The following is a 12914-nucleotide window of genomic DNA, read 5'->3' as shown; positions in this document are numbered from 1 at the left end:
GAATGCCCATCCATGTGGGCTCCCGAGTTGCGCAGCGGTCTAAGGCACTGCATCTCAGTGCAAGAGGCATCACTACAGTCCCTGGTTTGATTCCAGGCTGTATCACATCTGGCTGTGATTGGGAGTCACGTAGAGCAGCGCCCAGTGTAGTCTAATACATTTGTCTATTTAAATTCAGAATATCAGCTACCCAACTTAATCAGGAGTTATCCTGAGCCTATTTGCAATGCATTTACACAGTGGGAAATGCAGAAGCATTTTATTTTTCGTTATGATCAGTATACAAACTTGAAACACTGATCATGACAATTTATCCCACTGGATTAAACTCCTGGATAGCAGGTGTAGCCTGATTGTCCATTCCATATTGTCCATTTTACTTTGACCTGTCCTGTTTTTAGGATATTTGGTTTGTTAACATGTCGGCGCATTTTGTATTTGATTGTGCGCCATTTAGGTTAGGCTATTTGATCGGAGAAAAATGCACGATGTAAAAACTTTCCATATCATTACACTGTCTTACATTTTATATCCAGCTTGTAGGCTACAGAAAAGGCCACATACTATTTCTACTACATGATTTATGTTGGAGGAATTTTTTTGACAGAATGTTGGTGGAGTGCCGCAGCGATTCATCTCTCCAACAGCACCCTGGAGAGGCGCGCTGGGAATGGACAAGATAAATATTTTGCATCCCTGCCTTTGACAAAGCTTATCACAGGGCGGCATCAGCAGTCACCTAAAAAGCCCATATGCCAATAGTTGAGAGAGAAATTGTCATTGTTTTGGGGCAGTATTGTGTGAGGTTTTGTGTTGTTGGAGGTACGCCTTCGACAGTAAGTTAGCTCAGAAAATGCCGCCCTCGTCAACCTGCGGTGATAGGCAGCCTCCTCCTGCCTAATGAGCGGGCCGGCCCTGCCACCAGGTGTCACATTTTCCCTACTTGACTTCGGTGAGTAGCCTACCTTTTGTTGAGGAGGGAGGGATCATTCACGAGTTGACTGAAAGTATGTGATTATTTTTTGCAACAGACTCGCAGAGTAGGCTAGTCCAAGCATCTTAACGTTGTCTTCAATTTACTCATGTCATTTTATTCGTTAATTTCGTCTCTCGAGCGCTAAAAGGTACATTGCTCTGACGCACTCGAGGATGAATGGAGAAAGTAAGCAAAACGACCCCAGGTACTCAAGAAACTGGACTAGGCTACTCGTCGGTGGATAACTTTACATTTTAATCCATGTCGCACAAGTCTTTGTCGTTGTGCTTTTTTAACTCCACAACTCTCCTAATTCTTAAACATGTCTGAAGAAGATACGGGTTTTCCTAACGAACTACTGGGTAAGAAACTTTAACAGTAATGTAATTTATTTGGCCTAAAATGAACGTTACTACTCTTGCATTGAAATTGTTCATTTTAAATTGCGTAACGACTATGGGGGATAAACATGATATGTCAGCTGTTTCTCAAGTGTTCGAGCTCCACCTGATTGCCACATACATTTGTACACAAAGTTGGAGAGAAGAACTGGAGCTGTTCTTCTCTTCTCTTGAGAAATTCCCCCAGAGTGTGATGACACCATGACGCATGCCTCCTCTAGGATAGACCAATGTATGGATAAACCATTGTCATACTACGCAAAGCACAGGACATACAACAAGCCCAGACAGCCATATGAGATTTCTTCCTCAGTTTTCCTCACAGTTCTTTCAAAATGTTACATTTTTCTTTTGAGAATGGACACTGATCAAGTTATGGAATCATCACGAAAACAACTGCAAAAACTGTTTTCAGACATTCCTTTCAGAGAACTGGATACATAAATAGATGTCCAAAAATGGCAGTTGATCTGAGTTGATGACCTCATGTCCAGAGAGTGATGTAATCAAGAGTTTCCCCCACTCTTGCCAGGATTCCCTGAAGAAAAACAAGACTACAAAAAAATTGAGGTGCCTCACCAAAACAGATCAGTCCCTCACTCAGCTGGTTTCCTGGTTGGCATCTGGCTTCCCTCTTAATATAAATTTGACAACGGAATCATGAAACCTGTAAGAGGCTGATGCTGGTTAAAGCTGTGTTTGGTACAAAATTAAGCAATAATATTACTCTGACTGCTATTATGTGGGAGAAAAAAGTGCACCAATGTTGAATTACTAACCTCCCTAGCACTGCCCTATGGCCTGTCTATGGACTGTGTGGTATTTTCAATACTTATGAGTTTCTTTTTGAGTGTAGTGGTTACGAAACTGACATTAGGTCCACTGTTGATACAACTGTTAAAAAACTGCTCAATGCAGGCAAAGTGGGTTGTTTTCCTATCAAAAAGCATTTCTGCTTCTGTTATTCATGATTTCCCAGGCCAAGCATGAGTTATTTTTGATTTTATAAAGGCCTCCAATAAGCCTAGCCCTGAACATGCAGTAGAGGAAACGATAGCGTGATCGTATCAATCTTCCAATTGTTCCTCCTAGAGAGTCTGAGAGATGCCGTGGGAAGGAAGATCAAGCTCACCCTGAAGAAGAGGTTGAAACTGGAGGTCAAAGGTGACAAACTGGAGAACCGAGTTCTGGTAAGACATCAGGCCTGCATTCTAGGCCCCCATATAATTGGTTTCTCATTGTGCAGTTCTCTAAATGTAGCGTTAAATGTGTAGACACAACACAACCCTTCTATGTAGGAGAACATCAACTTGTCTTTCTGAGCACCCCAGTGTTTGTAATTTTCCTCATTCTCTCAAGGTTTACATGTTTCTCAGCAAAACCTTGTTCCTGTGCCTCATTCACAGCAGGCCTGCAGTCGACTGTTTGACCACAGAACGTTTGAAACACAACCTCACCACTTTCTGTGGACTTGACAGACTGAGAAAGAATTTTGTCTGCGGTGTAATATTCTTGTTACTTTGTATGCAGAATATTGGATTTTGATGGTTAAATGTTACATTTGAAATGTTACAGGATGAACCTCCACAACTGTCAAATTTTTGTTAGCAACTTCAGAGCACTTTCAAAATAGCGCCAAAACGTATTGTGTTTCAACTGGAATATCAGTTGCCTCCATCAAACCTAAGGAAGACCAGAGATGCTTCGGCCTCTTTCCAAACAAAATTCTTTATAAGGTGTTGCAAGCTGATCTTCTTTAATCCTAAGCCCTGGGCCGTGTTCATTAGGCATCGAATGGAAGAAAACAGACTAATACATTTTATTTGCGCCTTTCAAAATACCCAAGAACACTTACAGAATAAGAAACACTCGTTTTCATTTTCCGTTGTAAAACGTTTTCCAATGCATGCCCTAATGAACACAGCCCTGTATACAGACACTATTCAGTCTCACCTCATACTTGGCAACTTCATCATCCTTTAACCCTTTCCTTTAAGCCGTGGGCCAGCAAAGACATGAAAAGCATCAGACCCAACTTTCAAAATACATTTGAGCCCTTAGTCTCAGTGTATTATTGTGTAAGAGGAAGAACAATGGATAAAGTTATGTGGGAGTAGGCCTACTATTGGATATGGGCCTTTCTTGTTTCATGTAACTGCATGTCTCTAGACCCCCAGTGTGTGTTACTCAGCAGACAACGTATAAGTGTGGATTTAAAAAACGAAGTTTCTTGGCATGCTAATGTTTGCTGCACCACCCATGAGTTAACAGACAGAAACAAGGTTCTGTTTTAATTGTAGAACATGTGCAGCTGACTAGCTTTGGGAGATACTCTGAAACACCTATGTGTTTCCTAGTTCATTAAAAGGACAAATGTTGGCAACTGATTTTAAACGCATAGTATAATGAGGATATAACTGACTCGTTACTCTAAATACGCATCCTCAACTCATGAAACTCTATACCATTTTCACATTTGAAGGCATATCATTTTCTGGAAAGTTGTCCTTCCTTAGAGTTTAGTGTGAAATGGGCCCATTGTAGGTTCTGGGGGCCCATTGGACACGGTGTAGGCTCTGGGGGCCTATTGGACACGGTGTAGGCTCTGGGGCCTTATTTTCTTTGTAAAGTTCCACAATTTGGTGGCATGTATGTTCACTGTCTTGACTTGACACCACTTCCCCACAGGACACTGACTGAGCGCATCAGACACTGATTAACATAGCCCGGCACATTCCTAGGCCTTGCTAGAATTGGGACTGTAAATTCTTCTGCCAAACTCGGTGGTCAACATTTGGTTGAGCTGTCTTTTTCTTTTAAGACACAATGGATAAGTGGGTCTTACCTGTAAGAATTATTATGGGATTGTGAAATGTATGTGTGTGTCTACATGTGCATGATTAGTGTGTGTGTGTGTGTGAACATGCAATACCCCTCCCCCTCTTTTTACACCTGAGATACTTGAAAATAAAATACAAATCTGAAACAGGTTGTCCAGAGCAGAGAGGGGCGGGGTCTCCTGCCTCACCCAGCCATTGGCTCACTAAGCCACTATCAATGCTCATATTTGGCCTTGAGTGACTTCACTCCAAAAACCCACATACCACAGCTATCTGATCCACAGACAGTTCTCTCTTTCTCCTTTTGACTATAACTGTGTATTCACCTGTAGCATGATACTTTTGCATGTCTCTAGAAATGAGTTAGCTACCACAGTGTGATTTCAATTGAGTTTGCTCCAGTGTTTTTAAGAATAAAGGGTTTAACACACAGAAACTATAGTAAAAACGAGACCATGTTCTTTACGTATGTCCCATCTCCAGGTCTCTTTCACTTGGCTCTACAGTTGATATTTAAATTCCTTCTAGACAATAACAGCTGCAAACCGCTGGTGGAAAGGCTTAGTACTGTAACTGTCCAGTTCTAGTTGTACAGTTGTTGACTTCCGTTACGTCTCTCTGATCTGTCTCGCTCTCCTACAGGCTTTGGCATCCCATCGGGTCTTTCTGCTTACTGCAAGGGTCCCCACCAAGGTAAGGAGAAGTGTGCCGTGTGTGCGAGGTGAGACGGCATACATGCACATGTGAGACACTGAGTGTTTTGAATGTGTGTTAGTGTATATCCTGATCTTCCTATGCCTCAAATAGCTGCGTCCCACAGAAGCTTAAACATTAGTTTACTAGTGTACTGCATGGTGCTACATTTGTGCATAGTGCTACGGGAGTTAACATCAATATTACTCAGGCCCAATTAAGTTCTTGTGAAGTTGAAATCGCTGCAACTCACTTTTATGTACTATGTAATGATGACAGACAGGGAATTCACTCCATTACGACACGTAGTAAGTAGAGGTTTGAGTGAGTGGGATGACTTCTTTCTGGATGAATTGAGGAAATTCAATTAGACTGACTGTCTTCCTCCCGCCCCCAGTCATCCCAGATGGTCCTCCTTGGGAATGTTTGGTTAGTCTATCTCCGAGCATGCTCCTGCTTGTTTTGGAGGAGCGCTCCTGGAATTCTCTCTGGTACAGTTGCTGGCCCAAGGAGCAAGTCTCTGCAGATCTCTCCCCTATTTCTGTTTAACTTTTTTGACTCTCTCTCCCTTTTAAGGTTTTAGGTTTTTCAGAAAGCATTGACTGTTTTTCTTTCCCACAGGCTGTGTTCACAGCTGCATTGTGGGTAAACATATCAGATGTCATGGCATATGGTGGGACCTGCTCACTTGTGCCAGGCGGTAATGTACTGGTTAACGAATACCAGTAACTGCAACTTCTTCACTGCAATCTTTGGACTGTGCATTTCATGAATGTGGTGAATTACAAATACAGTGCCTTCAGAAAGTATTCACACCCCTTGACTTTACCCACATTTTGTTGTGTGCAAAGTGGGATTAAAACAGTTTTTTGTCAACGATCTACACAAAAGTCTCAGTAATGTGAAAGTGGATGAAAAATTCTAACATTTGTAAAGAATTTATGAAAAATAAAACACTATCTTGATTAGATAAGTATTCAAACCCCTGAGTCAATACATGTTAGAATCACCTTTGGCAGCAATTACAGCTGTGAGTCTTTCTGGGTAAGTCTCTAAGAGCTTTGCACAACTGGATTGTACAATATTTGCACATGATTCTTAAAAAATTCTTCAAGCTCTGTCAAGTTACTTGTTGATCATTACTAGACAGCCATTTTCAAGTCTTGCCGTAGATTTTCAAGCCGTTTAAATCCAAACTGTAACTAGGCCAATCGGGAAAATTCCATTTAATCTTGGTAAGCAGTACTGTTTTTGACCTGCTGAAAGGTGAATTTGTCTCCCAGTGTGTCTGTTGGAAAGCAGACTGAACCAGGTTTTCCTCTTGGATTTTGCCTGTGCTTAGCTCTCTTCCGTTTATTTTTATCATTAAAAAAATCCCTAGTCCTTGTCGATGACAAGCATACCCATAACATGATGCAGCCACCACCATGCTTGAAAATATGAAGTGGTACTCAGTGACGTGTTGGATTTGACACAAACATAACACTTTGTATTCAGGACAGAAAGTAAAATTTTTTGCTGCATATTTATTTTTTATTCTGTACGGTAGTGGTCACCAACCTTTTCTGAGTCAAGATCACTTTCTGATCAAAATGCAAGCCAAGATCTACCACTCAGATGTTTTTGCATGACTTAAAAAGCGTAAGCCTATGCAACCTATTAAAAATAGTACTGTAGCAATGAGGTTTGTGCAGTGGGCTATAGGACCAATACATTATCACCGCATATTAGCTTTGCATGATATGCCGTGCCAATGCGTTGTTGTTCAGGCCATTTTAAACATATATTTAGGTGTAGGCTATGACCACACTGGTAATAGAACAGTTGGTGTATTACTTGCGAGACACAGCTGAGTGAACACGCATTTAAATAATTTGCTTTTTATTTTACTGGGCTAATGGCACCTGCATCTGATGTTCAGTCTCAGCGGAGGGAGAGAGCAGCAGACTGAGGGTCTGAGGGCCTCTCAACGTCCCGTCGATCCCTTTCCTACGCTGACCAAAAAGGGACACCGTCTTCCAGCTGATGGCGAAACTCGAGTCGCCCCCGCTTTATTTCTGCCTCATGCACAAATTCATGTTTTTACTCTGATTAACATCTTCAACTTTGCTGTAGCTTTCTTTTACGCCTGCTACGTTACTGCATACACAGTAATCTGAGCCATCCGATTGGCCAGCGGTAGGCTGATAGTGCACTTGATTTGCTCTCCGGGCCCACTGGAAAGACCATTCAGACACATGAAATGGTTAAAAATTGGAACACTTCTATCTGGCGTGCAGGGCAGATGAATCGGGTGCACCTACCGCCAGCAGCGGTAGATATGGGAACGCAAGGCTTTATCATTAGGTTTTTTACAGAAATGTTTTGCGATCAAGTAGAAATGTTTTGGAGACCACTGCTGTACAGACATCTTTCTTTTCACTATGTCATTTAGGTTAGTATTGTGGAGTAGCTACAATGTTGTGATCCATCCTCAGTTTTCTCCTATCACAGCTCTTAAACTCTAACTGTTAGGTCATCATTGTCCTCATGGTGGAATCCCGGAGCAGTTTCCTTCCTCCCGGGCAACTGAGTTTGGAAGGACGCCTGTATCTTTGAGACTGGGTGTCTTGATACACCATCCAAAGTGTAATAACTTTTGTAATAAGTTTTTTTTTTTTTACTGATCTGATCTAGGTGCTCTTCTTTGAGGGATTGGAAAAGCTCCCTGGTCTTTGTGGTTGAATCTGTGTTTGAAATTCACTGCTTGACTGAGGGACCTTAAAATTAGTTGTGTGTGTGGGGTACAGAGATTATGTAGTCATTCAACATTTTTGTAAAACACTATTATTACACAACGTGACTCCATCCATCTTATGTGACTAGTTGAGCAAATGTTTACTCCTGAACTTATTTAGGCTTGCCATAACAAAAGGGTTGAGTACTTACTGACTCAAGACATTTCAGCTTTTCATTTTTAATTAATTTGTAACAATTTCTAAAAACATCATTACACAATAATACCCCATCATTTTAATGTGGATGTAGGCCATTGACACATCTAAATGTAATCAATTTTCAATTCAGGCAGTGTAACAACAAAATGTGGAAAAAATCAAGGGGTGTGAATACTTTCTGAAGCTACTGTACTTCAATTGCTAGTCATTAAAACCCATGCACTTAAAAAAACTTAAAGTTACACTATTTACAGAGCCTTACAAGTATTCATGCTAATTCCTCTTTTGGGTGTATTTTAGTCTTCTACTCGTATCCTCTGGAAAGGTACAAACCCTGAGGAAGTGATTTTTGGTAACACTAGGCTACATGCTTATTACAAGTTATACATAAAGCATTATAGCTGCAGGCTAAAGTTTTAGCATTTAGTTTTCCTGTATCCTGGAAAGAAGTCATTGTATGATGGTGTTTGGATTATTATACGCTCTGTGTACGACAGAGGCTCAGTTGTTCCTGGGAGTAAATCTTGCCCTTGGAGTTTTGTGTGCCGAGCAAAGACATTGGAGGGATTTAACAGCTGGAGGGGGAGGTTTTTCTTTCCTCCTTCAACGTGGGCCTCTAGTGTCAGAAAGATAGCAGCTCTGGATTAGTTTGACTTCATCCACTCGCTCTCCCTCTCTCCCCTGTCATCCTGCCAATTGTGTGTGTGTGGGGGGGGGGGGGGGGGTTATTGGGGTTTGTCTATCTACACTATATATACAAAAGTATGTGGACACATTCAAATGAGTGGATTTGGCTATTTCAGTCACACCCATTGCTGACGTGTATAAAATTGAGCACACAGCCATGCAATCTCCATAGACAAACACTGGCAGTAGAATAGTCTTACTGAAGTGCTCCGTGACTTTCAACTTGACACCGTCCTAGGATGAGTTCCTAACTGCCTCTGGAAGCAACGTCAGCACAAGAACTGTTCGTTGAGAGCTTCATGAAATGGGTTTCCAAGGCCGAGCAGCCGCGCACAAGCCTAAGATCGCAATGCCAGGCGACGGCTCGAGTGGTGTAATGCTCGCTGCCATTGGACTCTAACAGTGGGAACGTGTTCTCTGGAGGGATGAATCATGCTTCACCATCTGGCAGTCCGACGGACGAATCTGGATTTGGCGGGCGCCAGGAGAATCTGCCCCAATGCATAATGCCAACTGTAAAGTTTGGTGGAGGAGAAAAAATGGTCTGGGGCTGTTTTTCATGGTTTGGAGTAGGCCACCTAGTTCCAGTAAAGGGAAATCTTAATGCTACAGCATAAAATACATTCTAGACGATTCTGTGCTTCCCACATTGTAGCGACAGCTTGGGGAACGCCCTTTCCTGTTTCAGCATGAGAATGCCCCCGTGCACAAAGCCGAGGTACACACAGAAATGGTTTGTCGAGATCAGTGTGGAAGAACGTGACTGGCCTGCACAGAGCCCTGACCTCAACGCCATCGAACCCCTTTGGGATGAATTTGAATACTGACAGTGAGCCAGGCCTAATCACCCGACATCAGTGCCCAACCTCACTAATGCTCTTGTGGCTAAATGCTGCGGGGACTTGCTTCCATTGTTCCAACTAGTGGAAAGCCTTCCCAGAAGAGTGGAGTCTGTTATAGCAGCAAAGGGTGGACCAACTCCATATTAATGGCCATGACTTTGGAATGAGATGTCCACATACTTTTGGTCATGTTGTATCTCAGTGTCTGTTTTTGTTTGTGTTGGCCTTTATAGCTGTGAAAGAGAAAGTGGACATATGTCCTTGTGTGCCTCACATGTTTTTGATTTTATCAATATGTTTTCCAACATTTTGATTCCATACCTTTTTAATTTTTAGAGTATAGTGAAATTTTTGTTGTGTGGTTTCAGATTGAACACACCTTCAATTACCTAGATATAGAGGGGATCACTAGTAACAAGCCCACTCAGGTAAGATAGTCCTGGCTTTAAACATTAAACTTCTGTTGAAACCAAACATGTTACAGACAGTATCAGTTGACTGTGTTGCGCCCCCTACAGTTGTTGTTGGAGTATGACCGAGGCCAGCTGTCCCTGAAGCTTGGCTCTGTGGAGGATGTGGATGAGGTGGTGGCCCACATTGGGAGCTGTCTACACAGAATCTGTCCAGGCCTCTCCCCAGCGTAGGTCCCCTCTACTTTGTCACTCTCTTTTGTTACTTTCTTTATTGTCACTTCATTATTCTTTTACTCATACAAACACTTACATTAGTGAGTCACTCATTCATCTGCTTGAGTACTCATTCACTTGCTTGTGTGCTCATTCACTCGCTTGTGTGCTCATTCACTTCCTCAGTCAGACTGTCACCCACTCTCACTTTACACATGTCCGACATGATAAAGTGACAGTGTGTGTTTTGTCCTCTGGGCTGACTGATAGTGACAGTTTGTGGTGTGTCCCCTGTACTGTGAAAGGAAGGCGATGAAGAAGTTGACCCTGAAGCCTCCTGAGAGGACGGCCGTCCTACAGTCTCTCTGGGAGGACCAGGCCACCACAGACCTAGGGCCATGTGGTAACGTTATATTATAGAACATATTTCACAAAAATCCCAACTATAACATAGTTGACTTTCTGTATTCACCTCCCTCATTCTCTCGTAGGTGGTTTCTCCCACATGTACTGGTGTCTCTGTGACCAGCTGGGTCTGCCATTCAGAGAGGAGGTGCAGTGGGTTAGTAGATTTGTCTCCTTCCGTTTAATTTAATATTGCTAATTGATCATAGTGTAACGGGGGCAGTTTATGGAGGTCCAGTAGCCTGAATATCCTGTTCGTGTAGATAGGCATCTGTGCTAAAGTTTCTAACATTGTCTTTCTTGAAATGCATGTATGCTGACCTGGCTTTACATCCTGTGGGTTGTTTTAGCTATATCAGTGCAGATTTTGCAATTGTTTGAGTTATTCCCATCTTGGTCACGTCTCTCCATGTTGCCCAACAGGATGTGGACACAATCTATCAGACCCAGGACACCAGAGAACTGAACCTGCAGGATTTTGTACATCTTGATAACCGGTAACTTCACTTCCTTATTTTACTGCTGTCAAATGTACACATTGCGTGAACAACTGTCTTTTTATACCATTCTGTTTTTGATAATCAATGCTATTTACTTCTCCTCCAGAGATTTGGTGGCCATCATTGTGGTCCTGGAGTATAACCAATGGTTCACCAAGCTCTCCACAAAGGACTACAAACTGGTACATTTTATTCTGAACTCTGCTGGTGACCATTTTCCATGTTCTGTTACACTTATGAAGGGAAAAAATCTTAGTTCAACTGAAGTAAATAAATTGGAGAAACGAGCATCATGCTACTCTTGAAGAGAGGTGGAAGTTAAATAAATTGTGGTAACACTTTACATTAAGCCTGTACTGTAGGTATATGCATTATGATTAGTGCTGGGCGATTTAACTGAAATTTCGGTTATTATAATTTTTTTTAACTAATTGACCAACGTCGGTTCAATTATTTGAATTCCATTTTGTTCTGGGTTTTTTGCAAAGTTTCTCTAGAGATAAATCCGATCAAGCCCGAACTGTGTGATGTAGAAGGGAGTTGTAGTTTTTAACAGGCCAATATTCTACATAGTTTGGCACAGAAAATGTCATAATTATCTACTCTGGTCTGTGAGGGGTTGTTTGGGGTTTCTTTTACGCCTGCTATGTTAGGTTAGTATGGGGTAGACATGGAGGAGAAACATAAGAATAGAGAAATGGTTGCTTCACAAGGGATCTCTACCGGAAAATACATGATCTCAGTGATTTGATAGTTTGTATTCAGCAGTCATAGAAGTGGCAAAACTGCACATTTTGGAGTGGCCTTTTATTATCTCCAGCAGATGGTGCAACCTGTGTAATGATCATGCTGTTTAATCAGCTTCTTGGTATGCCACACCTGTCAGGTGGGTGGATTATCTTGGCAAAGGAGAAATGCTCACTAACAAGGATGTAAACAAAACAATTTGCACAAAATATGAAAGAACTCAGCTTTTGGTGCGTATTGAAAATGTTGTGGATCTTTTAGGGATCTTTTAATTTCAGCTCATGAAACATGTGACCAATACTTTACATGTTGCATTTTTTTTTGTTCCCTTTTTGAAGAACTACTAAAATAGGGATTTTGTCAGACAGCATAGAGATGAGATGACTTTAATTAAATAAGTCATCAAATAAAACAAATGTAATATACACAACAAATTAAACATTTTATTAAAGTAAGGTGATAAATGATGGTTAATAAGTGATAAGCAATAATGGGCAGTCACTACCATCATGGGACTTTTATCAATTGTTTTATTCTGTGTTACAGCATTCAACCCACATAAAGCATACTGTAGTGCGTCTAATGTTTTAAAAATTGATTTAAATCGAAAACCCTAAATGTTTAATAATCATACCGAAATAACCTCAAACGCTAATAGCTCAGCACTAATTTAGGATGCAGTTAAAATGCATTGTAAGACTTTCATTAAGTGCTTATTTTGTATTGAAACCATTCTCTATTATATAACTTCCACTATCCTCTGAGAGTGGCTAAACACGCGTTGTAAAGGGCACACTGTCCACAGCAGGAAGAGGACAGCTGTGTGTGTATAAAGGAGTGTGTGTTCTGGTGGTGGCAGGCAGAGAGGCATGAGGATGAGATGTCAACAAGCGCTTATTAGTCAGGGATGGTGTGACTGCTGCTGATACTTAGTCATAGGAGGTGTGTGTGTGTTTGTTTTGGTGAATGTGTCCTTGTGTGTGTTTGCGTTATTGTGTGTTTGCGTTCTTGTGTGTGTTTATGCATTTAATTAAAGGTTTTACGTTTTTGTACAGTAAGTTATGCATCTGTGTTTACACAAGCCTGAGCTTGTTACTTTTCACACTGAAGTGTTTGCTTGCAGTCCACAGATGTGTGTGAACAAATTCTGCGAGTTGTGGCCCGCTCCAGTCGCTTAGAGGAGCTGGTTTTAGAGAATGCAGGTCTCAGAAGGTGAGCACTAAGCACTGGTAATAAGCTATACTGGCTTTATTTTATCCAG

At 41.6% G+C, this 12914-nt stretch overlaps 1 protein-coding gene across 3 annotated transcripts in view; it reads left to right on the top strand.

Annotated features, from left to right (window-relative positions):
* Nucleotides 1–704: 704 nt before the first annotated feature.
* The window catches only part of LOC129831203 (F-actin-uncapping protein LRRC16A-like), a 33806-nt gene continuing 21596 nt past the window's right edge, over nt 705–12914 (top strand). Inside the window, exons 1-10 of one of the 3 annotated variants that reach the window (XM_055894327.1) lie at nt 705–952; nt 2470–2567; nt 4860–4910; nt 9744–9803; nt 9894–10015; nt 10307–10404; nt 10493–10563; nt 10830–10903; nt 11013–11088; nt 12777–12865. In XM_055894327.1, the coding sequence (XP_055750302.1) occupies nt 901–952; nt 2470–2567; nt 4860–4910; nt 9744–9803; nt 9894–10015; nt 10307–10404; nt 10493–10563; nt 10830–10903; nt 11013–11088; nt 12777–12865 (791 nt within the window). In that variant the 5' untranslated portion in view covers nt 705–900. The other 2 variants (XM_055894324.1, XM_055894326.1) reach the window with 2 other exon arrangements.

Source organism: Salvelinus fontinalis, chromosome 32 (genome assembly GCF_029448725.1).
Source record: "Salvelinus fontinalis isolate EN_2023a chromosome 32, ASM2944872v1, whole genome shotgun sequence".
In the NCBI taxonomy this organism is placed as follows: Eukaryota; Metazoa; Chordata; class Actinopteri; order Salmoniformes; family Salmonidae; genus Salvelinus; species Salvelinus fontinalis.
Note: the sequence above shows the minus strand (reverse complement) of the source record. Positions and strands in the feature narration are given on the sequence as shown.